This window comes from Mixophyes fleayi, chromosome 2 (assembly GCF_038048845.1).
Source record: "Mixophyes fleayi isolate aMixFle1 chromosome 2, aMixFle1.hap1, whole genome shotgun sequence".
Lineage (NCBI taxonomy): Eukaryota > Metazoa > Chordata > Amphibia > Anura > Limnodynastidae > Mixophyes > Mixophyes fleayi.
This window is the reverse complement of record NC_134403.1, coordinates 95945399-95973192: the sequence shown is the minus strand read 5'-3', so window position 1 is coordinate 95973192 and position 27794 is coordinate 95945399. Positions and strand designations below refer to the sequence as shown.

Here is a 27794-nt window from a genome sequence, read left to right as displayed (position 1 = left end):
AATTAATAACCATCGATTTAATTGGCTTTATCTGAAAATATGCGAAAAGCACGCTACGGCGTGGAAGGGCATATTACATAATAACACTAGCGAACACTTCTACATACATTAACACATTCATTTATAAATAGTTCACCTTAATAAAGTTCCAACACATAGTCTTTTATAATCAAATGTAATAGATTTAATAGTTTAATATAATAATGTTAAAACCACTTTATTGATATCCAAGGTTCAGGATATAGGAAATGTATCATGTTTAGTGTCATACTAATCCACTTTCTACCATTAGACATCCGCTACAATCGGCTAAGCGATCGCACCTTGCTAATTATGGATGACAAAGGATTAATGCTCAAAATGATATTGTATTTCAAATGCTAATAGTCTAGTTTGAACCAGTATTTCGGCGGGAAGACATGTAGGCAACTGTTGGAGAGTTGACCCCCACCCTTGGAGAGCATCGTTTGAACCAAATCCTGTCCTAAATCCTGAACCAATGGTAAAATGCCACATAAATACTGTTTTTTATGTACCACAAACTGTATATAAACCAGCACTGTGACCATCATTCAGTCTACTTTGACCACAGGCTTCAGAACTGAATGACTGTATGCTGGAACTAGTGCGCTGCGTATGTATCGGCTGTACTTTATTTTATTTAATTGTTATTAGTTACATCTTGCTATTAAATCTCTTTTGTGCGTTGGAACCACATTGATCGCAGCGGACAATATTTATTGATAGCGACTAGATCAACATAACATTTGGGAGCTCTGAGCGGTAAAGACGCTACCGGAAGATTCGCAAAACCTACGGATTTCGGTTTTTCAACAAAGGGTAGAAGACACGTTATAATCTGGTAAGAACGCAAATAGTTCTGTGCCGTTTTATCATTCTGTGTTGCAAAGCCGAATATCTGTTTTGTGTAATCCAAGGAGTGCTGGTTAAAACCTAGGGACAAGAAAGAAAAACTGTTTCTTTTATTGTCATTGTGCGATATTAATGTGATTTGTTTGCATATCATATGCATATATATATTTCCCTGTATATTTGTCACACGTTTAAACAGTTGTATTGATAGTCCTGTTGTATTTTATAGTGAAGTGAATTGTTATTAAATCCCTTTTGTGCGTTGGAACCACATTGATCGCAGCGGACAATATTTATTGATAGCGACTAGACATGACAACATTTTTCTGTACTGACTCAGACCTCTTTATGCCTGGAGAGGAAGAAAAGGACTGGTAAACCGAAGGCGAAGTATAGTAAGGACATATCCACTTAACTGTGATACAATTAGACAAAGACACATCTGCAGATATAGCATGCAGGTGGAGTATCTTTGTGGTTCTGGAAGGCTGGTGCTACAAAAGGCAATGATGATGATGACTATCAGTAGAACTTTCTAGCTGCTTCTGGTTGGCAGAATGTATCTCCCAGCTGATAGTATTTAAATCATTAGCATCTTGGCTATAGTACATCAAGTCGCGGCCATCTATTTGCTTTTCTCAATTGACATATCCATTTGGAGTACTGCAGGAAAGAAGATTCCCAATTGATTTTTAAGTTTAATTTAACTTAATATAAATTGTTATTTTTTACATAGATTTAATATAAATTGTATTTAAATTATCGAATTTAATCACATTTTGTATTGAAAATCAGTGGTTGAAGTGGAATTTTAGAAGTTGCGGTATAGTTTTAGAATGAAGGCTGTAGGGGCAATATGGCACCACCATATACCTGCGCACTTCGAACATTGTCGAAAAATGCATTTATGAACAATTCAAGACAATATTCTCTCATGTGTATGACACTTTATTATATTATTCTTTTGATTAGAAACATGATACAACTTTTACCTTCAAGCCACACCTCTATGCTTTTAATGTTGCTATTGTGGGATATACACACTTTATGCATGAATATATACTGTTTTTGCATGTGTCCATCTCTCTGAGCACACATGTGTCAACCCCTAGATGTGCCCCTATATGTTTCTTACCTAAATACAGAACCAGATTAACCAAGAGCTTTCTGGGCTAGAGCCCAGGGGCCTCGGGCATCTGGGGGGCCCTTGAAACTATTTTAACTTGATTGGGTTTTTTTTAATTATTATTTCTGTGTACCGCCGGCATTCATCAGGCCGGCCCCGGCTCCGACTGTCAGGTCATAGAAAATGGCAGGCAGCTAACAGCAAATGTTATGCTGTTAGCCCTAATTCAAAATGCTCTTTAAGTGTTATGTAAGAAGACTTTGGGCCTGAGTCATTAAGGAACGTATATACTGGTTTTGTGCGCATTGTTCAAAAAAATCACGTTACGCATGCTCAGAACTGGACGATACGCAACAGAACGCAGCCACATCCATGTCAGCTTCCATGAAAAACGACACTTACTACAGCCTATGATTTAGGATAGGGAATGGGGTAGGAAATGAGTGGATTTACATAGGCAATGTACAGTGAGGGCGTTCCTGTGCAGCCACGTCCAAGTCAAACTCAGGGGCAGCAGAGTGGCTAAGTGGTTAGCATTTCTGCCTCCCAGCGCTGGGGTCATGAGTTCAATTCCTGACCATGACCTGCGTGGAGTTTGTATGTTCTCCACGTGTTTGCGTGGGTTTCCTCCGGGTGCTCCGGTTTCCTCCCACACTCCAAAAACATACTGGTAGGTAATTGGCTGCTATCAAAATTGACCCTAGTCTGTCTGTGTGTGTATGTTAGGGAATATAGACTGTAAGCTCCAAAGGGGCAGGGACTTATGTGAGTGAGTTCTCTGTACAGCACTGCGGAATCATTGGCGCTATATAAATAAATGATGATGATGATGACACATAAGTACGCTGGGTTTCTGCCGTATCTCTTGCTCCAGCTAGAGGTCTAGTCTAAGACCTGAGTCCTAGTTATGATGACTATGCCTGTTATGTACATTAGACATTAAGAACACCCTAATAAATGTTTTTCTAGAAAAAACAAAAAAAAATAATTTTTTAAAATGTCCATGTATAAACAGAAATGACTATAATATTGGCATGTAACATTAATTGAATATATATATATATTTTTTTTCCTATGCGTTCTTTTGAGATTTTATATTCCACATAGATATTGTCTGTATCCTGCAGTGTCTGGTCTAGTTGAGCAGTGTAAACCTACACCTGTAGTCATCACCACACGTATCTTTATATCTGTTCCTTGTTGACTTCGGGAGCCTGCAGAGCCAAGTTATGTGCAGTTTAAAACAAACTCACGATGCGCTCAATATGCCTTAATGATTCAGGCCCTTAATGTTAATGGAGTTGGATGACAGGCAGCAGTTAATGGGAGGAAAGCTTCAAAGAAAAGGAGCAATGCGGGCAAAGACTTGAATACATGAAAAGGTTGTGTTTATATATGGTATGGGGAGCAGGCCATCTATGACAGGCAAGGATACATGGAGTGCCTGTAAGTCAGATACAATGGCCATTTACTCAGGACATGTGCTACCATTAAACAAACATAGGTGCTAATGATTAGGGCCCCTACACAGAGTGCCGACCACTGATATGAAGGAATAGCAAACAGCAGCTTCTTACATATGAAGCTGCTGACTGCTGCTCCTCCATGTCAGTGTTATGTTGGGAGTGTGGTGCTTGGACATGATGTCACAGCCAAGTGCCACACTGCCACACCATCTCTCGTGTGCCCGTGTAAGAAGCAGCATGGGTGGGGGTGTTGCTTCTGAGGGGGAAGAGGGGTATGCACATTTAGGGCGCACCCAGAACTTGCACCTGCCCATGCCAAAAGCGAGTGAAGATAGAGGGTATATGCCATTACTGAAATTAATTTTTTCACTGATACAAGCACACATGTTGACAACTGCAGCCCTATATAAGGAATATGTGTTGTTTTTAAATCTCATAATTTTTCAAACGTAAGTGAAGATGATTTATTTTAAAGGGATTTCTTCCAGAACAGATTTATTCATTGTAAAGTGGAATATTATTTGTCTGAGTAAATGCCAATTTAGCCACTGACCTATAGCTAAATATATAATTATTTACTGCTGTGAATTTGGATTCTGAACCCTTGTAAAGTTATATATTAAACAGGTTTATGAATCCTAGAATTGCCATAAGTACACATTAAGGTTTTATAAGCTGAAAAAGAATGTCAGAAATACAGTGGAGATAAATTGCCAAAATCCATGGAGGTGAAAGGTTCAAATTTCTGCAAGGTCAACTATACTTTTAATCTTATGCCGTGCTATCTCTTCACAATTAAGTGATTAAAATTAAATGAATGTATTAATTATAATCGAAAGTGCTATAAGATCTAAGTACTTTTGCCATTAATTTTAACATCATAACACTGTTTAAATATATATTTTTTTTATTCAAAGTAAATCCAAATTTATGAATGCCTGTTTTAATACATTGTCGCTAGAGGAAGATCATAGTGTATTGAATATATTAGCAGAAAGGTCAAAACTATGAAAGGATAGGTAGCACTAATTATATTAATAATAATGTTGCACTTCAATCGTACATTACACTAAAAGATTTCAAAGCAATACGGAAACCAATTAAATATAACTAAAATTGCATTGCTTATAAATGTAAAATACATAAGTATAAGGAAATATTGTTACAATCTATACTATTTTGAACTAATCCAAGAATGATACAAACACACTTATAATATATGTCAAATATCCTTCTTATATTTGGTAAGTAGTCATGTCATCACATGTGGCTTTAGTGTTTTGACTTCTGTAAAATATAACCTTATATCTGATGAGCAGAGCTGTCACTGGTGTCACATGACTCATTTTCAAAGTGTTCTCTTATGGAATGTGACCTCATACCAGCAGCTAGTTCTGTTTCATTAGAAACCTGAATAGTAAATGAAATAATATAACTCATGATGTAAAAGAGAAATAATATTATGAGTTCATGTAGCATCCTTTTAACTGTAAAAATGCTCAGTCTGCAATTTTGTGCTTTAAAATGGGCACAGAACCTTATATTATTATATTTTACAATAGGGGGTATACACACATGGCTGCCAAGAGGAATTCAGGCCCCCGGTACAACAAATTCATGGGGCCCCCCCTTACACGTGCATGCTCAGAACTGTGGTGTGGTCATGCATTTGGGGTGTGTGGCAAATACGCCATTAGGGCGTGGCTAACACATCAAAATCACTAGGCTCTCGATTCGCCGGAGCGTCACATATGTCCAAGCACTCCTGACTTTCAGGACATCTAGCACCACAGTGTAGTATACAAAGAATGCAGTGTGTACACAAAGAGTTCAGTCTTGGCCTGCACCCTACATTGGACACAACACTCACCAAAAATTGCCATTGTCCCTACTAGAATCACAACATTTCACATACTGTCCTGCTCTCTCCTACCTGTTCTTCTCACTTTCACCACCTGTGGCTGCATGTTTCTTTAGTTGCGGCTTGTCTGGATCCTGGAATGCTGGGGGCCCTATTTGGGAAAAAATGGCTACATTTAGAGAATTCCAAACAACCCTGGCGTTAAATCAATACCACCCACGGTTAATAATTAGGCCTTCCTCCAGCTCCAATATTACAATAATGTGCCCCTTCATCATCGCCATGCCTTATGATCACACTGTGCCTTCCATGCTGCTTTTGCCCCCTTCACCTGGCTCCCCTTCATCACACTATACTATGCTGCTCCCCCCCTTTTTCAATCCCACTGTGCCATGCCTCCCCCCCTTTTAAACCTATCTATGACAGGCCCCCCTTCGTTTTTTAACCCCTCTGACAGGCCCCCCTTGTTTTTTAACCCCTCTATGACAGCCCCCCCCCCTCATTTTTAACCCCTCTATGACAGGCCCCCCTCATTTTTAACCCCTCTATGACAGGCCCCACCTCATTTTCTAACCCCTCTATGACAAGCCCCCCTTCGTTTTTTAACCCCTCTATGACAGCCCCCCTCCTTTTTTAACCCCTCTATGACAGGCCCCCCCTCATTTTTTAACCCCTCTATGACAGGCCCCACTTCGTTTTTTTAACCCCTCTATGACAGGGCCCCCCCTCATTTACTTACCTTTTCCTTTTCTTCTTTATTTGTCTTCTCTGCTGCTCTGTGCTCCATTGCTCCAGACTGTCTGAATGCTGGGTGTTGTCACGGCATGTCACACCCGGCATTCAGACAGTCTGAATGGAGCACAGAGCAGCAGAGAGGAGGGATGCCGGCGCCGCGATCACGTGAGTGTTAATATTTTTATTTTTTTACTACCCTGCTCCCCCCACCAATGACTGAGCCCCCCTCCTGCCACAAAGAAAAAAAAAACAAAGAAAAAAAAACTAGTTTTGAAAAAAATAAAACAAAAAAAACCCCAAAACGTCGGCGCGAGGGCCCGGGCAGGGCCCCCTGGTATGTCCGGGTCCGGGTAATTAGTACCCGCTCCCCCCCCTCTTGGCGGCCCTGTATGCACACACACACACACACAAGCAGGGTCATCCGACTTTGCGAGGGTCCAATTTGTAATGTGTAGCAGTGTTTATATATTAGCAAATTATTTCGTAAATAGACCAAAAATAGTATTTAGAAAATAAGATTTGTTGCTTTGTCGTGTTGTCATTATATTGTGTTGTGGCGAGGTTTCCTTCCAGCAGTCAAACAATTGTTTACAACCAAACAATTATGTTTTCAATATTTGTCGCTCTGTCGCTTTGACGTGTTGACACTATGTGGTCTAATATATTGCTCTTGATACGAAAAAACTTCCATATATAGAACCGATACCTAATTTTAGGCTCGGTTTTTAAGGCTCTTCCTGATTCTGGGTAGCTAATGTCAGGATCTCACTTCCCCTGCAACATTGTATCAGGATGTTGCTTCATTTTTAGCAGCTCCTGCCTCTGGGATTGGATTGGACTGTATTATTGTGTTTCACTGAATGTGTTATCGGCAGTACCTCTGATCCACCAGAGTGGAGTGCCTGTTTCTCTGTCTTTTAGGAGTTACCTTGCTGCACCAATTATCTCCTGCACCTGGGTGTTCAATATTTATACCTGCCACTCTTTGCATACCTTGCTGGTTGTTGTTGTTGCTGTTGACTTTCCATGTTCCAAGTTGCTGTGCTGTTCTCTGTTGTTCTCTGCTGTGCTTCTAGTTTACCCGTTCCCTGGGATTTCTTCATATTATCAGTTTCCTTGCGTCAGCCGTGTTCCTGGTATTTGATTTCTGCATCTCCCTGCAATCCTTATTCTATACTTATACCATCTGGTTTGTACCTTCCAGCAATAAACATTGTGTGTTTCACCATATTCCGGGCTCCTTAGCTGTGATTTTTGCATTGAAGTGTGATAGCTACGCTGCAAACGCATGCGTAGAGCTTTGCATCCCATTGCATGGTGACTAGAGACACTCTTTACCTGCTTAGCGGTTGGTTGCACTCTTACCGCTGAAAACCGCAGTACCAATCAAAGAGTACTTCCCTCTATTTAAACCTCCTTCTGGCTGTATCTGGCGCCAGCGTATTTGTTCACCATCTCCAGCCTTTTGTTCCTGTTCCAACATTGTGTTTTGGCTCTGACCTTTGGCTTAATCTCCAGACTACTCTCTCTTCCTTGTTTAGTTGTGTCAATACCAGTCGGTAGAACCTCCTACAGCCCGATCGTGACACAGACTATTGCTACACCCCCACTACCCATGAGCCAGATAGGATCCCAGCAAAGTAGTTGGCTGTGAACACGCTAGATGTAACTGTAGTTGATTTGTAGAGTATTTGTTTGCTGACTGAAAGAGATAACCGATTGATGGTTGAGGGCTAGAGAGAAGATTGGGGGAGAGAGGAAATATTTTAGGGGAAGAGAGAGAAAGGGAATATATTGAGGAAGAGAGGGAGTGGGAGAATACTGGGGAAGAGAAAGAGGGAAATACTTTGAGAAGTGGTGATAAGAGTTCGAAACATATTGGTGGAAGATGGAAAATATAATTGGAAGAGTGATGCATTGAATTCCGCCTGCTTTTGAGTTTAATGGGAATTCTTGTACCAAAATGGATGGGTTTGAGTCATGTAAAGGACAGTTTTGTCTAAAAATGAGTAAGTTTTCTGAAAATTGACAGGATTAATAAAAAAAAAATGGATTAAACAATGTGTTTTGGAGGTTATCCAGGAGGTTATCAATGCAAAAGCAGCTACCACAACTGGGAGGAAGTTAATTCTATCACAGTATATTATTAATGATATCAGTACATAATGTCATAGTGTGATGTCATGGAAGCAAGGGGAGAGGACAAGAGAAAATATTTCTTAATTCCAGTAAATTATTGGGAGACCACTGTATCATAATATTAGTTAGATTTGAAAGTATCGGTCTATTGGAGTTGGTTATTAATACAATTAGCACAGAAGAAGTGTTTGGAAAAAAATTAAAAATAAAGAACCCAACTCCTGACCTGGAGTAATCTACAAAAACAGTGAGCCAGACTTATACGTCATAGAAGGGCAAAATATTACTGTGATCCATTTGCAAAGAGCAGAAAATGATGGGTTCTAATAACATTGGCAGTTAAGATTGATTGTAGTGCCTGAACACTAAGAATAGTATTGGAAAGACTGTATAAAAAGCGCTTATAGAATAGGCACAACATCAGGGACCAAAACTGGTTTCCAGGCAACAAAATATTGGTTTCTGCTGCTGCCTTCTCAGGTACTGTATCAGAAACAGCTATTACATTAAGGGAAACCATTTCTATTCGATAGTCAAGGGTTCCAGAAGTGTTCGTGAGTGTCAGCCAAAACTCAGTACTGAACAAATAGGGCCACTTGTTTCAAAAATAGTGCAGAGCAATTCAAAGTACAATTTCAGTTTCTCCTCTGCTAATAAATAGTTTCTTTGGAAGTTCCCAGACACTATCATTTCAAGCATTCATGATACCTTCCTCGTCAGTGTATGTGTTTTTTAAAAGCTACAATTAATTGTAGACTCTAATATAAAATACACAAGCCTTCTCAACATGAGTTTCTCTTTTTATGTTTTCATTTGAAAAAAATTAAAGGTATGTAAACGCTTACGTTTAAATCAAAAAGCAGCAAATGTGGAAATAGGTCATACATTCTGTACCTCTAAGCTGAACTTATATCAATTACATTTGAAAAAGTTTTTTAAATGTCTCCTGTTAGAAAGTCTAGACTTGTTGTTTGGATCTTCACTGCAGTCTACAATTAGTGTAAAGGATTTAAGGCGCATTAAAAAGGCACCATCATTTCTAACCTTGAGATTGTAGCCCGGATTATAAAGCACTACAGAATATGTTTGCGCTATATAAAGGAAATACAATACATTTTTATATACATCTGATTTGTAGGTATCACTGCTTTTTAGCTGTACTAGTAAACACTGAAAACTTTCACTTTGTAACCAGCATAGGAAGTGGAACATTTTCTAATAACCTTCACTGTTGAATATTTTATATACTGCAGTAGCTCCTGGGAACCCCTCTAGGACAAGAGCAAAGAAGTACTCATAAAATAAAGTGGATATACTATGTATTAATTCTTAGAGCAGGGGAGAAGGAAATAGTACTAAAAATATTATTTCCAAAGCAGTTTATTTTCAGAACCTGTGTGTTATCCAGACATTAAAAATGAAAAACTCTGGTCACCAGGGAATGAACTAGTCTAAGTCTGTTATTTACTGCCTTCTGACCTCAGGGATATATAAAATGTGTCACTGTGACCCAATCGGTTTGATTTACCTAAAGTATGAAGGTTGTGAACAAGCAGAAGAATTCATATTTTATGTTCTCTGTTAAAATATTCCTGAACCCATAGTATAGAAATCTTTTTTATTGTCTCAATCTACAGCGATACTGACACTGGGGGCTGTATTAAATATCAGAAAATCAGAAAATCCTGGAAAAAAAAAAGCTCTCCCCCCAAAACAATGAGTACATCTTTCACATCTAAGTGTGGTGTGTGACATGTGAAATAACCTTCTATAGCTCATACAGACACTCTTTACGACATTCTAGCCATTGATACATTGTGTCATAGACAATGCAGCAGGTTTAAACCTTTGAAGTGTCTTTTCTTCAGGCAGAACACCAAGGGAAGACATTTGTTCCAACATAAATCAACGACATGTGGCACTCGGCAGAAGTTGCCAGAGAGATATGTTCTAGTCGCACCTAGGAAGCCCTCAGCAACCAGAAACTTTTTATTCTCACTGCTAATTTGAAATTGATCAGTAGTTTGTAAGGACAGTGTAAAATACATTTTAATAGTTTTTTTTTATTATTATATACCACTTTTTAAAAGTGTCTTTAAATAAGACGGGAATAGCTCACATGCTCCTCTTCAGGGACAGATAAAAAAAAAATAAAAAAAAATCATAATTAAAAAAATAATAATATATAAACAAAGTTTGGAAAACATCCACATGTACATCGCCGCTACGTAGCCTCCTTCATGTGTAAAACTATAGCAAAACATTTTATATCTATCTGTTTAACACTATGTAGGAACTAGCCCACATTATGCCTAGTGCCCTCTACACACCAAGCCTGACACCATTAGTGTATTGCAGGAGAGATGTCTTAGGGGTTTGGCAATCTAGAAAAGGGAGTGTGGTAAACGTGTCTTGAGAATGAGCGCTGCTTTTATTCCTTAAGAAGTCACATTTACTATATGCATACTGAGCGCTGGTTTCACTATCCCACCCAGCTTTTACTGCTGCTGCTGCCAGTTCTCTCCCCTCCTGGCTTTTAGGCTGGGTAAACACTACAGGTTCTTCACCCAAGTAGCAGGCCGATTACATGATAAACGACTGTTAGGTCCTATTTTGCATCAGTGTGTACGCTCCCACCATCATGTTTTATCATACCAAAGCACAGCGAGTCATTTCATTTGTTTTAATAACAGGACTAAAAATCTCTATAAACAATGGAACAATGTCGGGCAAAATCTGCAGTGTGTATGTACTCACAACCAGGGCCGGATTAAGGGAATGGAGGCCCCTGGGCTAAGGGGGCCTCCATTCCCCCGTGAGGGACCCCCCCCCGTGATCTGAGCCGCCCCCCCCCTGGTGAGCCGAGCCGCCCCCAAGGCACTAACCTCCTTCTCCTGGGATAGCAGTCCTTCCCCGGCACGCTGTACGCTCTTTACTGAGGAGATCTCCTGAGAGTGAGACTCATGAGATCTCCTCAGTAAGGAGACTACAGCGCGCCGGGGAAGGACCGCAGTGAAAGTGCTCAGCAGCATTGATCGCGCTGGGGGCGCCCCCACCGACCAATACTGCTGCTGAGCACTTTCAAGGGCCCCCTGGATGCCATAGGCCCCTGGGCTGTAGCCCAGTTAGCCCTAGGGTTAATCCGGCCCTGCTCACGACCAGCAGTTTAGGCAAATCTCCATATAGATTATAGAGGCACGACCTTTTCAGCCAATGGTTATGACAGATGAAGAGCACAGATCTGAAGGTAAATCATGTACAACGGTGTAAGTGTGTACACATGAACAGCCGTGCTGATTGGGACTTTCAGTCGTTAGTAAAATCGTTAAAAATATCTCATCGGGAGAAATTTTCTGTAGTGTGCACCCAGCCTTAGTGGTGATGGTGGTTGTTGATATATGCAATCCGGTAATTTTGGGGAAATACGGGGAGAGTGACACTGAGTGGGTCCAAATAGCAGCAGTTGAACCCCATAACAGAAAAATAAAATGTAGATAAATCTATTTATAATAAAGACACATTTAACTATAACACACATATGACATCTTGGTGACTTTATTATTATTTTAGATTTACTTACTTTTATTGGCTTATTGTCCAAAATTGGAATATTAATAAAGTAGTCATCGATGTTGTGGACTGGATCGGAATAGGATTCCGCTGATTGTATATTGTTTGGGATTTTGTCACAATTTGATGCCAGTGTAAAGGTTATTTTCTCCATAATAAAAAGAGCTGAAATGCAATGAAAAAATCACTACTAGAAAAGGAATAAAATGTCACTTGGCTATTATTCATGGCTCACATATTATTCATTAGTAAAGAGCTTGAAATCTGATTTTTTTAAAAAAAAAATTCATTTAGTATAGACTTAAATTTAACCCTTCACCTTTTCCTGGCTGCCAGTCAAGCATGGTTTACTCATAGATTGGTAAATTACATTCAATTTCCAGCCCACTGCATGTAGCCAGATCACTAGGAAAATCTATCTCACTGTAATCACTGATGTAGGCTGTTTATACGCTCCTCCTTTGTTGGCCATTCTTGCAGTTATTATTAGCCTCTCTCAGGACGCAACAAGGGACATAGAACCTGACACAGCTACATATTTAATATATTGTGCTGGTATTATAAACTGCAACCTCTTTCAGGACCATTTCACTATGTTTAGTTGTAAAGGTTCGGTTTAGAACCTGGGAAACATATTTAAGAGCATACACTAAGAGGAGTAAAAAGGGAACTCTTGTCTGCTTGTCGTTAGAATATATAGTTATTTTATGTATCAACAAAATACAGATGTTATTTGTATGTTAGCGACACTTAACAATGTAAAGGACCCCAATTTGGCCCACCGCTGAGTATAAAAGCCATGTATCTGCTCTATTTTTTATTAAATTCCACTTCAAGTTAGACAACATCTAGGTCTGAAATTCAGACTATCACTATGTCTCCATAAAACTCCCACTCTATGCTGCTTGAGTGAAATATTGCTTTGCCGTAGCCAATATGTTACAAAACAAGTAGCGTCAGCACCTGTAAACTGAATACATGCTGTTTTTCTAAGCATCAATAGCAAAGGGGCCACATCGGTTTCTTTAAAACAGTCTTAATTTATTTTTCTCTATAATTAGCTGTTTAAAATATAAAATCTTCCCTTTCCTCAAAGCATCAGCTGAAAGATATTTTCTTTGCCCATTAAACCTGTAAGTGTCACCATCTCTTATAATGCCTTGCTGGATGTAATGGGCATATAACTAGCAACCAGTGGCAGCGAATCTTTTCTTTGGTGGAACAAAGCAGATATATATTGTACTATGGTACAGTAATATTTCAATAGTCTCAAAATAGCCTAGTACTTACATCCAAAGAATTTCATATGATGTACTAGAGATGTGATGTATTCCTCTGTATTTATTTTCTTTAACCTGGACAAAAAGTTGTAATAAACCAGATTATTAATAAAGAGCAAGATTAAGAAGTTAAATATATATATTAGATTATAGCTGCATATATATATTCTATACAGGTCATACAGTTCTTTCAAATGTTTTTGTTACTTTCCTGAGAAACAAGTAGGAGTAGTAGCAGTCTGCATCTTTCATGGGGCGATAACATCAATGTACTCAAGTTCACCAATATGTAATCTAACAAATAATCCATTCAAAGGTTTAAAACAAATGCCATACTCAAGAAAAAGTCATTTAATGTAACTTATTAACCAGTAATGGCAATTATAATTGTGGGAAAATTTTAAATAATCTGCCAATAAAATAACTTCCTCTTTAAAATGAAAATTGTTATTAATACATATTAGCACCCAATTTGGGGTAGTTTTGTGAAATTTCGTACAATGCAACTTTGCACTGTATTTGTAAATTTGCTTTTTTATTTGATTTATAAATTTATAGTCCATGAATATAGACTGTTATGTTATGACGACAATTCATTCTGCTTTGTGATGTGATTGTTATAGGGCTGAGAAAATTTTGCGACCAAATTTGCGGAACAGTTTTGGAAATTTTACTTCTCTACTATAAACATACAAAAGTGACACATGTAATGTAAACGGTCCCAACGTCCAGTCACCCTCATGATTAATTTAAGACATAATTGATATAAACTGGGCGGGATATTTGGATAAAAATATACAATAATGGTTGAAGTAGTTTGATTTTCATGTGACATGTTTATAGTTTCCATCTTGCACATTTACTGGACAGATTGAATTCATGGAGGTGTTTATCACAGCCCATGAAGTGGGTGCACGCCTTGATGTACGATCATTTGTGCACATAAACAACCATTTGTTCAAAATGACCCTTATTTTTTCTCTCTTTTAGTTTTACCCAGACGGAGACATTTTAAAGTGTTCAAAATTAATGGAAAATTTACATTGAAAGACCCAGTATGTGTGACCTTCTCCACAAGACACACAAACATACAACATCTGCCAGGGAACCTGTCACTTAGACACAGTGAAGTAACTATTTGTGGAGTGAACCAATATCACATTAGCAATTCAATAGGAACTTGTGAAATCCCTGAGGCAACAGGCTTTACAGGGAATGTCACATGTATAGATTATTATACCCAAAGTGATAACAACATTGTTTGCAAATTATTGTTGTTAAAAATGCAGCTGCCCACTGGTGGAAAAATAACCTAACCTTATAATTATCTAACCTATCTACTTGTTGGCTTGAGTTTGCGGCTGGCAGCATGGTGGCTAAGTGGTTAGCACTTCTGCCTTACAGCACTGGGGTCATGAGTTCAATTCCCGACCATGGCCTTATCTGTGAGGAGTTTGTATGTTCTCCCCATGTTTGTGAGGGTTTCTTCTGGGTTCTCTGGTTTCCTCCCATATTCCAAAAATATACTGGTAGGTGTTATTGGCTGCTATCCAATTGACCCTAGATTGTGTGTGTGTGCGTGTATGTGTGTTAGGGAATTTAGACTGTAAGACCCAATTGGGCAGGGACTGATGTGAGCGAGTTCTCTGTACAGCGCTGTGGAATCAGTGGCACTATATAAATAAATGGTGATGATGATATACTGTATAAAGCCTTGGAAAAAAACTGTTGTTAACGCACAATGAATGGGAATCGACTTCTTTGGTGAAATTGTTCAATAATAATTATGAAAATCTATCAAAGAGGGGGTGCTCTTCCAACACAATTAAACATTACCATCACAAAGACCAGAGTTAAATCTCAAAGTAGCAAATAAAGGCACTCCAGTCTATTAGTTTAAATTATTAAAATAAAATCTTTTTTACATAACCAGCATATCTTCTCTCATTATTGGGCAAACTTGTCTTTATTCCAGAGATTGATGTTGGCGAAATATTAAACACATAAAAAAAATGTGTAAAAGAGAGAAAATATGAATAGTAAAAACAACAAAGTCCTTTGGTATTATTTATATGATGATTCCAATATAAATTACTTAATTGTTACAAGAGTTGATCTCTTCCAGAGTGACTTGGAGTATCAAATAATAGATATCATCATCATCATCATCATTTATTTATATAGCGCCAACATATTCCGTAGCGCTTTATAATTGGGGACAAACGTAATAAACTAATAAACAAACTGGGTAAAACAGACAAAGAGGTGAGAAGGCCCTGCTCGCAAGCTTACAATAGATATGCACAGGAATGAACATGTATGCTGTTAAGATATCTACAGTTCACTGGTATTGCTAGTCAGAAAATGTTCTTCAAATGCTCTTATAATGGTATCATTCATACGAAATAATCTTGCACATGCGCATCTATTATAGTACCATCTATTATATGTAAGAAGACTATCCCAAACGGTATGATATGGTGTCTCCGATTTACATTATAGTATCAAGTGGAATTTGGATTCCCGAGATGATCGATTAAGGGATAATTACCACTATATAAATCTTGAGTAATTTCTTCCCATATTACAATCCTTATTAGACACTAGCATTGAAATCAGAATGTAATAATCTCTTTATATATTGCAATTAATGATTTTGTTGCTGCATTATATCAAATATCAGATATAGAGAGATTTATGATTTTACATTGTAGTGATATATAACCATGCATATCTTGATGTCATGAGAAAAAGTCTATTTATAACCTTTTAGCGTATTCACAGCTCATTAATATCTGTGGTGATAATATGCTCTTCCAAATTTATAATAATATCATTCACACCAATTATTGTTACTCATTCACACTGGGTGCACTTTAAATTTATAAGGGGACACTATCTTCAATATCATAGTTTATTATCTCCAATGCATTCTGGAGTATTACATTGAATTTACATTTCAATAACTAGTTCATTATGGGATGATTCCCAAATAATCCCTTCATAAATTTGGAAGTTGGCAGTTACACTGTGTAATATAAATATTTCCATCCCAATTAAATTAATGCTGCATTACTATGTGGCATAAATAATAAGATACTTTAATGTATCAGTTTGAGCAGAGTAACACGGCTTGCACGGCCGTATACGGCCGACACTTCCGGGTTCTGAGATGTCATGGCTTTTTCAAAAGGTAACCCAAAGGTAACTGTATAAAGTCAGTTTCAAAAGACAACAGAATAGTCTTTTCCATTATTCTCCCTTCTATATTCCATAGAATCTAGAAACGTATAAGTCAGCCATCAGTGCTGTTCATTTTGTACTAGCTAATTAATGTAAATTATGTTATTTAACTGTAAGCAGACAGATCAATACCAATATTTGGAAATCTTATTATGAATCGGGGATATAGATAAAAAAGAGATAATGTTTCTTTAAAATGACCAGTAAATATGAAGTACAAAACTCCTTAAATAAAAAAAACTATTCATAACATTCACAAATATATGTACACACACACACATATATATATATATATATATATATATATATATATATATATATATATATATATATATATATATATATGCAAAAGTTCCAATAAAATTAAAATTTTAAGACTTCAGATATTTTAGACTTCCATTCACATTTGTGGCAGAGTTGAGTGCAAGCCAATGTTCTCTGTTATCAGGCTTGTTGGGTAAATATTGCTAAAAACTAATACCACTTTCATACTGCCGCCCCGGGAATATCCCGGGTTGTTAACCCGGGATATCGCCGGGGCACAGGGCAGTATAGATAAGAAGATTCCCGGGTCGGGTGGGTTCATACTGCACCTGCCCGACCCGGGTTTTAGAAAAAAAAAAAGTGTAAAAAAATGTTTTACTTAAAAAAAAAAATACATAACAAATGTTTACTTAACTTATTCTCAGCCAGCGGTGTCTCCGGTGCGTTGCCGGCTGTCAGGGGGACCTCTGGGTACTAAAATTATGTCATTTCTAGTCCATTAGAAATGACGTCATTTTAGTACCCAGAGGTCCCCTGACAGCCGGCAACGCACCGGAGACACCGCTGGCTGAAAATAAGTTAAGTAAACATTTGTTATGTATTTTTTTTTTTAATTAAAACATTTTTTTACACTTTGCCATTTTTTTTTTTACAGTATGAATGGTGAGACCCGGGAATTACCCGGGTTGCACCATTCATACTGCAGGCGAGCGGGGTCCAACAAGGGAATTACCCCTCGCAAAATCCCGGGTCTAAGTCCCGGGATTTTAGACCCGGGATTTTGTGGTTGGACTATTCATACTGCACCAAGACCGGGGTTTTTCAGCATGCCTCTGCAAAAACCCGGGTTTTTGGTGCAGTATGAATGGGGTATAACTCAGTTCTGATAACCTCTTGAAAATATCTACCAACAGCCCCTGTTTTCATTGGACTGCTACTTTTGGTGGCTGAAATGGTGTGGTCTATTTGGGTGACTCAGGAATAGATTGGGTGGATCAGGGGTGGTTTGTGTGGGTCAAGGGTGTATTATCAATTCTCTTGATTTTCCAATTAGGAATTTTGTCAAGTATGTACATATGTATTTGTGAATGTTTTTAGGCAACCTCTTATAAAAGCAATCTTGTATTTTATTTTTAGAGGTCCTGGAAAGAGTTACCTGAGACCCACACACAATGATCAAATAATCATATATATAAACATACAACATATAAGAAAATGTGTATTATCTTTACTGTGTGTTACAGATTAATGTTATATATTAAATTCAGCATTTTGGAAACCTGTATGAAGTGCACCTAGTTTAAGTGCACCTAGTTTTAAATATATATATATATATATATATATATATATATATATATATATATATATATATATATATATATATATATATATATATATATATATATTATACACACACACACACACACACACACACACACACACACACACACACACACACACACAAACAAAATTACTTTTTTTTCTGCAACTGCTAAAATGTTGTTTACCAGGTAGCAAAACTCTGTACGATGTTGGATTTTTAATATATAGTCAGCCATTATTAAAATGCATATGTAAATTGTTTTGTGTGTCTATGTTTGTTTTATTTTTTCCACTTCTGTGTATTGATTGTTTTATTCTTTTTTTAAACACATATTTTTTATTCTTTTTTCGGCACAGCATGTGTTAAGAAACTATATCATAGACATCAAAGAATGAAAATAAGTAGTTCATAAAATAACTAACAAATGTCCTAGCTGATACACTAGCTTCTAAATATAATACTTACTCTTCTCTTAGTCCGTGCAGAGCTTTCATCTGGTTAGAGATTTCAGGTAGTGGTGTTTCAGCTCCGTTCTTTTCCTCAGCTTCCTCTGGTGTATAGAACACGGTACTATCCAGGATCAGATGTTGAAAAAGAAATTTTGACATGTTTCCAATTAATGTCAAATTTACATTCAAAGACCTTTCACTACATGTGACCTCTCGGGACACGAAGCAATAACATACAGTATTTGCCAGGGAACCTGTCACACACACAGTGGAGGCAGTTACTTTGTGGGGTGGATCACTATCACATTTTCAATTCAATAGGAACTAATGGAAATCACTGAGGAACAGGGCAACAACTTTACAAGGAATTCCACGTTTTTACCTCAATATATTCATAATCGTAATAAGATTGCAAATTACTATTATTTAAAATTTACTTGCCCTCTGGTGCAACAAAAACAAAATTTCTTATGCTACCAGGGGTCCGATTGAACCCCCCCCACATTTTCATGTGTTTATTTTACTGGGAATAACATTGTTATTTTCGATTGTACCAAAGAAAATATTATAATATTTTTTGGTAAACGGAGCCATCTTACGGTCAAATAGATAAATAAATTAATACATATTTTTTGTATTAAAAAGACATTGACCAACTGCACAAGACATTAATATTACTATTCTAGCTAATTCAAGCTGTACTGTGTATTACAAACAGGGAATGTTAGCTCAATGTATTGCAATACGTTACGATGGCCAACTCTCACCAAAGTCTTCCCCTTCTTGCCTATCCTGTAAATATAAATATTAATCCAACTCTGAATTTTAACCTGATCGTTGCTATGCCTTTAAACTGGGTTGCGTCTTACCTGCACAGAGCTTTTAAATGCAAGTATTCCCCAAGCAACAGCAGTTAAGGAATCACATGACGTGAGTTGGATAGGGGGGGGAGAGTTACAATAACGATCTTTTTATATTTAAATCAGGAAATATGGGCATATACATACACATAAGTATATTCCCATTATAGCTCCTACATACAATAATACTAACTCTTCTCTTAGTCCATGCAGGGTTTCCATCTTGTTAGAAATTGGAGGGATCGGTGTTTCAGCTTGGTACTTTTCCTCGGCTTCCTCTGGTGTATATAACTCAATACTGTTCATGATCAGATATTGAAAAAGTTCTTGGCTTTTCACACAGCAAAATAGCTGCAGGCAAACAAGTACAAATGTTTACAATTGTACGTACGAACAACCTATTAAAATTTACATCATGGCAACAGACAAGGTATAATGTGTTCCACTGTGTAAAATGCAGCTGTGAGAGCTCCAAGAAAATAATCACATCAACAAAACTTCCCTCATGAAATAACCAATACAGTCTTGAATCATCAAATGCAGTATGTGAAAGGCATAGATAAGGTGATAACGGGCAGACTAAATAGTGAGATACCAGCATTTAGATAACAGCATCCACAACACGTTCTGGTAATGATTAGATAAAATTCCTTTGTGGAAACAGTAAGAAAATGGAAAGGGAAAAGGGTTATGGAGAGTCTTCAGCTTCTTCTTCCTGCCTATATGCAAGTAGACATCTCCATTACAGTTCCCTCATTGCATTATCGTTTGCAGAGCAGCAATATAAGGCTAGGTACACACTGGAGCTTTTTCGTCCAATCACCGGGAAAATCAGCCGACATACGACCGTTTGATCGGAAGTCGGGTTAGGGGGTATAATGACACGATGGTCGAAAGTCGTCCCAAAGTGTCGATTGTCTGCTCATTTGGTTGGTCGAACTGTTTAATATTTTCATCCCAATCACCTAACAATCATGTTGTGTGTATAAATTTCCCATCGATCCACGACCAAGTGCCGATAGTTCCTCTAGCTGCGACTCCTTTGGGAGCGTGTGTATGCAAATTTCTGATGCCTGTACCTGTCCCACGTGGTGCGGTGTCCACACGTCACTTATTTGGTAATTAGGTGCTTCTAGCGATAAAGCAATAGCAGTTTTATTATAAACCTGTCAATGTAGTGTTATAAAAATAACAACGTTTTGTTTATATGTATATTGCTTATGTCTGCATCCGTAATTACGGCCGGAATGAATGAAGAAAACATGTTCCCTTCTCTTTTTATGAGGTTTTGGGTGGTCACTATTGAACATGCTCTGCCCTTTATTTAAATTTCTTGAAGATATCGTTACATGGACATCATATGTAGTTTCAGTGTGTACGAAATTCAAATCTTTGCTCACGACAATATGACTGTGAAAAGTCACTGCCCGGACGGTTGGTCTTTCATTAATCATTTAAAACGTGATTAGTGTGTACGCATTAATCGCCTGAGCGATCGGACCTTCAGTCGAAGATAAAGTCATTTTAGATAACACGTCGGTTGGAAAATTCTTCAGTGTGTACCTAGCCTAACTCAGTGTTTTACCTACTGGGTATTTGGAGCATGGCAGAAGCAATTACGGACACATAGTACTAGCTACCAACAGAGGGCAATTTGCACATAACTTGTGTTTAATAAAAGAGCATGGAACTTGAGCGTAGTTATAACCATATTCAAATTCAAGCCTATGTCAAGATACGTTTCCATTAGAATCTGGGTGGAAGTACACTCTGCCTAAATAGTACTTGCCATACATAACCAGAACAGACTGCAGTATGAGCACATACATAAGTACAATAAAAGGTCACATCAGAAAGCATAAATGTAGTTTTTTTTAACGTAAAACAACAACTCTTAACAGCATAATCCCTTACAGATATATTTAGTTTAAAAAAATCTTTTTAATACTTTTTTTTTACATAAATAAGTATAAAGATTTCAATGCGTATTGTACTGAGATAGCTAGTGGCACATATATGGGTAGTTTTTAATTCAAAGGCTATCAGGTGCCAGTCATCACTATCAGTTGTCATTTATACCTGACTTGTAGTGGGTGCTACAACTGATCCGTATAATTGGGATCAATTACTGACTGATCATAAGTTACATCTATCTGGGAGGTAAGAACCATTATCTTCGGACAAGTAATACCAACTAAAGTAAATATTAGTGGCGCTCAACTCCAAGAAAGACAAGAGCAGCTATTACCAAAAGGGAATAATCCTGTCCCTTTAAAAGTCTAGAAGAAAAATAGAGTAATAGCGCTCAATTGTCTTAGTGTTAGGTATAAATATATACTATAATAGAAGATGTTGCGAGGGACATGAGGTAAAAACATTTAATGGTACATGCAATGGTAAAATTCCAACATAGTTTGCTGCTTCAGTATTTTTAGACCTTTTTGTCAGATGTTGCTATGGTATATTGAAGTAAAATTACAAGCACTTCATAAGTGTCAAAGGCTTTAATTGACAATTACATTAAGGTTATGCAAAGAGTCAATATTTGGAGCTTTGACCCTTCTTTTTGAAGACCTCTGCAATTCGCCCTGGCATGCTGTCAATCAACTTATGGGCCACATACTGATTGATGGCTGCCCATTCTTGCCTAATCAAGGCTTGGAGTTTGTCAGAATTTGTGGGTTTTTACTTGTCCATCCACCTCTTGATAAGTTCTCAAAGGGATTAAGGTCTGGGGAGTTTCCTGGCCATGGACTTAAAATTTCGATGCTTTGATCCCCGAGCCACTTAGTTATCACTTTGCCTTATGGCAAGTTGCTCCATCATGCTGAAAAAGGCATTGTTCGTCACCAAACTGTTCTTGGATGGTTGGGAGAAGTTGCTCTTGGAGGATGTTTTGGTACCTTTCTTTATTCATGGCTGTGTTCTTAGGCAAAATTGTGAGTGAGCCCACTCTCTTGTCTGAGAGCCCCACGCATGAATGGTCTCAGGATGCTTTACTGTTGGCATGACACAGGACTGATGTTAGCGCTCACCTTTCCTTCCCCCGGACAAGCATTTTTCCAGATGCCCCAAAGAATCTGAAAGGAGATTCATCAGAGAAAATGAAAAATAATGATTTCAAGCCCTACCCTTCTTTTAAAGCTTCCAGTCTGTTATTCTAACTCAATCAGCATGATAGAGTGATCTCCAGCCTTGTCCTCGTCAATACTCTGCGTCAGAATCACTGACCTGACGGCAGCTGGTCCTTTTGTGACAGGACAGAAATGCAGTGAAAATGTTGTTTTTGGGATAAAGTTCATTGTCATGGCAAAGAGGGACTATGAAATTAACTGCAATTCATATGATTCCTCTTCATGACATTCTGGAGTTTATGCAAATTGCCATCATAAAAATTGAGGCAGCAGACTTTGTGAAAAATAATATTTTATGTCATTCTGAAAACTTTTGGCCATGACTGTACTAAGTAAACCCATTTTGGTGGTAACTATACAAAGCAGAACTCATTATGTTGACAATCATGCTAAGAAAAGCCCCATATGCCGAACAATTTTCATTAAAAACATTTTTGTCAAATTTTCAATTGTCATTCTCAAAACTTTTGGTCATGACTGTACTCGAGCAACTCCTTTTCAGTTTATTTTTGGGTTAATATGAGCACAGGATTTTTCTGATTAGCGCATACTTATGACGAACACAGGACTTGAATCAGCCACATCATGATTGGGATGTCCTAACTGTACATGGCCAACGTTCATCTGCCGCTTCCCTTCCCCGTTCTGCCTCTCAAGTCATAAGTGTCATTTGAGTTCGGACATGTAATGCATGCTATTGCACTCTCTGGCGTAATGTCAGTTTCTGGGAATGTGCAGAGCCATTTCACGCACGATAGGCTACGCAAATGGACTTACAACCAAGCATGAATCAGGCCCAAAGTGTTCAACCTGTTTGGATTTTGTGTAAAAAAGTTACACTGATGAATACCAATAAGGGTAAAATAACCTGTATGTAGGTTGGATTCTGTGTTGGCACATACTAAAATTTCTCAGTGAGCAAAAACTTGTTTCAAATGGTTATTAAGTATTTATTATTTGCGTAGCTCCACCATATTACCTAGCACTTTCCAGAGAATACTGAATCATTCACATTGGTCCTTGCCCCACTAGAGCCTACAGTCTGCAATAACACACAAGTGCAAACACACTAGGGCTATTTTATCCAGATGCCAATTACAGGTATGTTTTAAACTGTGGGAGAAAACTCATGCAAATATGAGGAGAACATATAAACTCAACATAGATAGTGGACTGGTTGGAATCGAACTGTCCAATGAAACGATACTCAGAAGTGACAGCTACAGGAATGGAGCTAGTTATTTGCATAAGGAAAAAAAGTATTTGGCAGAACGAGGGACATTTTCTCAAATCACCTGGAACCCAGTTTCACAACCAAGCTCTGCACATTAATGTACCATAATGCAATGATGCAGAAATAACACTATGTATTGATACAACTGCAGCTGTAATTAAAAATAGACATAATGATGTTGTGCTATTGGAAATATCTTGGATATATGACAAATTGCGTAAAAGGATGGTTAATTCACAGTACATTGACTGTGAGACACAGGAGACTGTGTGACACAATGGAGCATCCGGTAGTGACTGGCAAGTATACTCCTTAGGGGGATCTGCTGTCAGTCGGGTGACTGTTAAGGTTTTTTTTTGTCCTACTGGTCACCAAGCTTGTCACTAGAACCCAAGCGATACTCAGGTTCTGAAGTTTAGATTCACAAAAGTAAAGCCTGATACAGCACAATGTATTATTAAACATCTGCAAATGTAAATATAAAATATTTTCTTTGTTTAAAGTGGGGGGTGGGATGGATTGCAATTATTCTCTGATTAAAAGATCTTGTCAGTTGTAACTTAAAGGTTGAAGATTAAAGTCTTATACTGATTACATGCACAGATTCTAAATATATATTACATAATAACTAGAGATGGTCACTGACCCCCGTGTTTTGTTTTTGTTTTTGGATCTGGATTACTGTCGTGTTTTGGTTTTGGTTTTGGTTTTGCAAAACCGCCATTGCGTGTTTTGGTTTTGGTTTTATTTTGCTATTTTGTTGGAAAATCAATGTTTTTGGGCATAAAGTAACCAAATTTAGTGCTCCACCTGTTTCTTAGATAAGTAAGGTAATTCTAAAGCTAATAAATTAGGAAGAAAACAGTTTAATCCCTGGTAGGCTGTCCTTAATTCTGCACACAAACCTGATTGTCTTCCTCTCCATCTTAGCCTATTGACAATGCAGCATCGTCTTTGGGTGTATATTACACCCTACACTTCTAGTTAAATATCTAAAGAAATGGACAAAGGCAGTTTGGTTTCTGTCTCTATAGTAGGGGTGAGCGGGTTCGGATTTTTGAAATCCGAACACCCCCCAACAGTGCCGAACCGAGCCCGGACGCAAAACTCAGAACGAGGCAAAACGTCATCATACCGCCGTCGGATCTCGCGAGATCCGGATTCATATTATTCCCCGCTTCCCGCCGCCATCTTCACTCGGGCATTGGAGAGGGAAGAGGGAGGGTGTGTGATGGTGTCCTCTCTGTCCTGCTCAGTCCAGTGGTGCTGTCCTGTGCTCTGTCCTGCTCAGTCCAGTGGTGCTGTCCTGCTCAGTCCAGTGGTGCTGTCCTGTGCTCTGTCCTGCTCAGTCCAGTGGTGGTGCTGCCATAATTCCAGTGGTGCTGTCCTGTGCTGCTTAAGTCCAGTCCAGTGGCACTGCCATATTAGTCCAGTCCAGTGGTGTTGTCCTGTGTCCAGTCCAGTGGTACAGCCATTTAAATCCAGTGGTGCTGTCCTGTGCTGCTTAAGTCCAGTCCAGTGGCACTGCCATATTAGTCCAGTCCAGTGGTGTTGTCCTGTGTCCAGTCCAGTGGTACTGCCATATAAGTCCAGTCCAGTGGTACAGTCATATAAATCCAATGGTGCTGTCCTGTGCTGCAAAAGTCCAGTGGTGGTGTCCTGTACTGCATAAATCCAGTGGTTCTGTCCTGTGCTGCTTAAGTCCAGTCCAGTGGTACTGCCGTATAAGTCCACTGATCCTGCCGTATAAGTCCAGTGGTACTGCTGTATAAGTCCACTGATCCTGCCGTATAAGTCCAGTGGTACAGCCGTATAACTCTAGTCCAGTGGTACTCTCCTGTGCCGCATATAATTTTTAAAGGCTTTGCCGAGTGTGTGTGGTTTAGGGGTACGCTCTCTTGTGCTGCATATAATGGAGAACAAAAATTTGGAGGATAAAGTAGGGAAAGATCAAGAACCACTTCCTCCTAATGCTGAAGCTGCTGACACTAGTCATGACATAGACGATGAAATGCCATCAATGTCGTTTGCCAAGGCCGATGCCCAATGTCATAGTAGAGGGCATGTAAAATCCAAAAAGCCAAAGTTCACTAAAATGATAAAAAAAAAGAAATTAAAATCATCTGAGGAGAAACGTAAACTTGCCAATATGTCATTTACGACATGGAGTGGCAAGGAACGGCTTAGGCCCTGGCCCGTGTTCATGACAAGTGGTTCAGCTTCACACAACGATCTAAGCCCTCCTCCTCCCCCCCTCTAGAAAATTTAAGAGAGTTAAGCTGTCATCAAAAACACAGCAAACAACTCTTCCTTCTAAAGACATGGCATCACAAATCCCCAAGGAGAGTCCAAGGGTGTTGGTGGTTGCGATGCCTGACCTTCCCATCACTGTACGGGAAGAGGTGGCTCCTTCCACCATTTGCAGCACACCCTCTGCATATGCTGGAAGGATCACCCACAGTGCAGTTCCAGATTTTGATAATGAAGGTGTCAATGTTGTACACCAGGAGGAGGATATTGATGTAGCTTGCGCTGAGGAGGAAGTTGACGAGGAGGATGCTGATGTGGTTTGCTTAAATGAGGCACCAGGGGGGGAAACAGTTGTTGTCCATGGGATGAAAAAGCCCATCGTCATGCCTGGGCAGAAGACCAATAAATCCACCTCTTCTGTCTGGAGTTATTTCTATCCCAATCCGGACAACAAATGTATTGCCATATGTAGCTTATGTAAAGCTACAATAAGCAGGGGTAAGGATCTTGGCCACCTAGGGACATCCTCCCTTATACGTCACCTGAAGACCCTTCATAATTCTGTGTTTAGTTCAGGAACTGTGGCTAGGACCGTCAGCAGTCCAGGGACACCTAAATCCCTTGGTCCTGTTGTATCCACACCAGCAACACCCTCCTCGCCAATTTCCTCCTCGATCCGGATCGGAGGTAGTCCTGCAGGCCATGTCACCGGCATGAATGAGTCCTCTTCAATCCGGGATTCTTACGGAGGATCCTGCAGTGCTACGCCTACTACTGCCGCTGCTGCTGGGAGTCGGTCATCTTCCCAGAGGGGAAGTCATAAGACCGCTACGTCTTTCACTAAGCAATTGACCGTACAACAGTGGTTTGCCATGAGGACGAAGTACGACAGCAGTCATCCTATGGCAAAGCGGATAACTGCGGCCTTGACAGCTATGTTGGTGTTAGACGTGCATCCGGTGTCCGCCATCAGTGGAGTGGGATTTAGACGGTTGATGGAGGTATTGTGTCCCTGGTACCAAATCCCGTCTAGATTCCACTTCACTAGGCAGGCGATACCCGGGAGGTGTGAGGATGAGGAAGTACACACTGAAGGGGGCGAGGAATCAGAGGATGAGGACGACATCTTGCCTCAGTTTAGCCAGTTTACTTTGTACAGGGAGAGATGAATTACTTTTGTGTGGGGGCCCAAACAAACCAATAATTTCAGCTACAGTAGTTTGGTAGGCCCTGTCGCTGAAATGATTGGTTTGTTAAAGTGTGCATGTCCTTTTTCCGCAAAATAAGGGTGGGTGGGAGGGCCAGGGCCTGATCAACCACTAGGCTGACCAGGCTGCAGACTGGGGCGCTGGGTTCCGGGGGGCGCTGCACTGTGGGTATTTTTTTTTTTAAATTTTTTTTTTTTTTTTTTTTAAATTTTTTTTTTCTTCATTCATTTTTTTTTCGGGGTGGGGGAGGTCGCCGCTGGGGATCGCCGCGGGGAGGGGGGTCGCCGTAGGGGGGGGGGTGGAGGGCTCGACGATCAAAAGCATTGGTGGTCAGTGGTTAGCAACACACAGCCAATCGCCAGGCTGCCTGTTGCTGTGCAGCAGACAGGAAGCAGGACGTCTTCACTTCCTATCTGCTGATCTGAGGCGAGGAGCGACGCTGGCACAACTACAGGTAAGTGAAGGGGGGAACTGCCCTGCATATCTATAGGGAGGGGGGGAACTGCCCTGCATATCTATAGGGAGGGGGGGGGGAAACTGCCCTGCATATCTATAGGGAGGGGGGGGGAACTGCCCTGCATATCTATAGGGAGGGGGGGGGAACTGCCCTGCATATCTATAGGGAGGGGGGGAACTGCCCTGCATATCTATAGGGAGGGGGGGGAACTGCCCTGCATATCTATAGGGAGGGGGGGAACTGCCCTGCATATCTATAGGGAGGGGGGGAACTGCCCTGCATATCTATAGGGAGGGGGGGGAACTGCCCTGCATATCTATA

The 27794-nt window shown here is 39.3% G+C and overlaps 1 protein-coding gene across 1 annotated transcript in view; it reads right to left on the bottom strand.

Annotated features, from left to right (window-relative positions):
- The window catches only part of ERICH6B (glutamate rich 6B), a 192822-nt gene that overhangs the window by 68928 nt on the left and 96100 nt on the right, over positions 1 to 27794 (bottom strand). The window contains exons 8-11 of the mRNA XM_075198034.1: positions 19384 to 19541; positions 18347 to 18451; positions 13061 to 13125; positions 11781 to 11935 (exon numbers count right to left, since the gene is read on the bottom strand). Coding sequence (XP_075054135.1) covers positions 11781 to 11935; positions 13061 to 13125; positions 18347 to 18451; positions 19384 to 19541 — 483 coding nt within the window. The remainder of the gene's footprint in view (positions 1 to 11780; positions 11936 to 13060; positions 13126 to 18346; positions 18452 to 19383; positions 19542 to 27794) is intronic.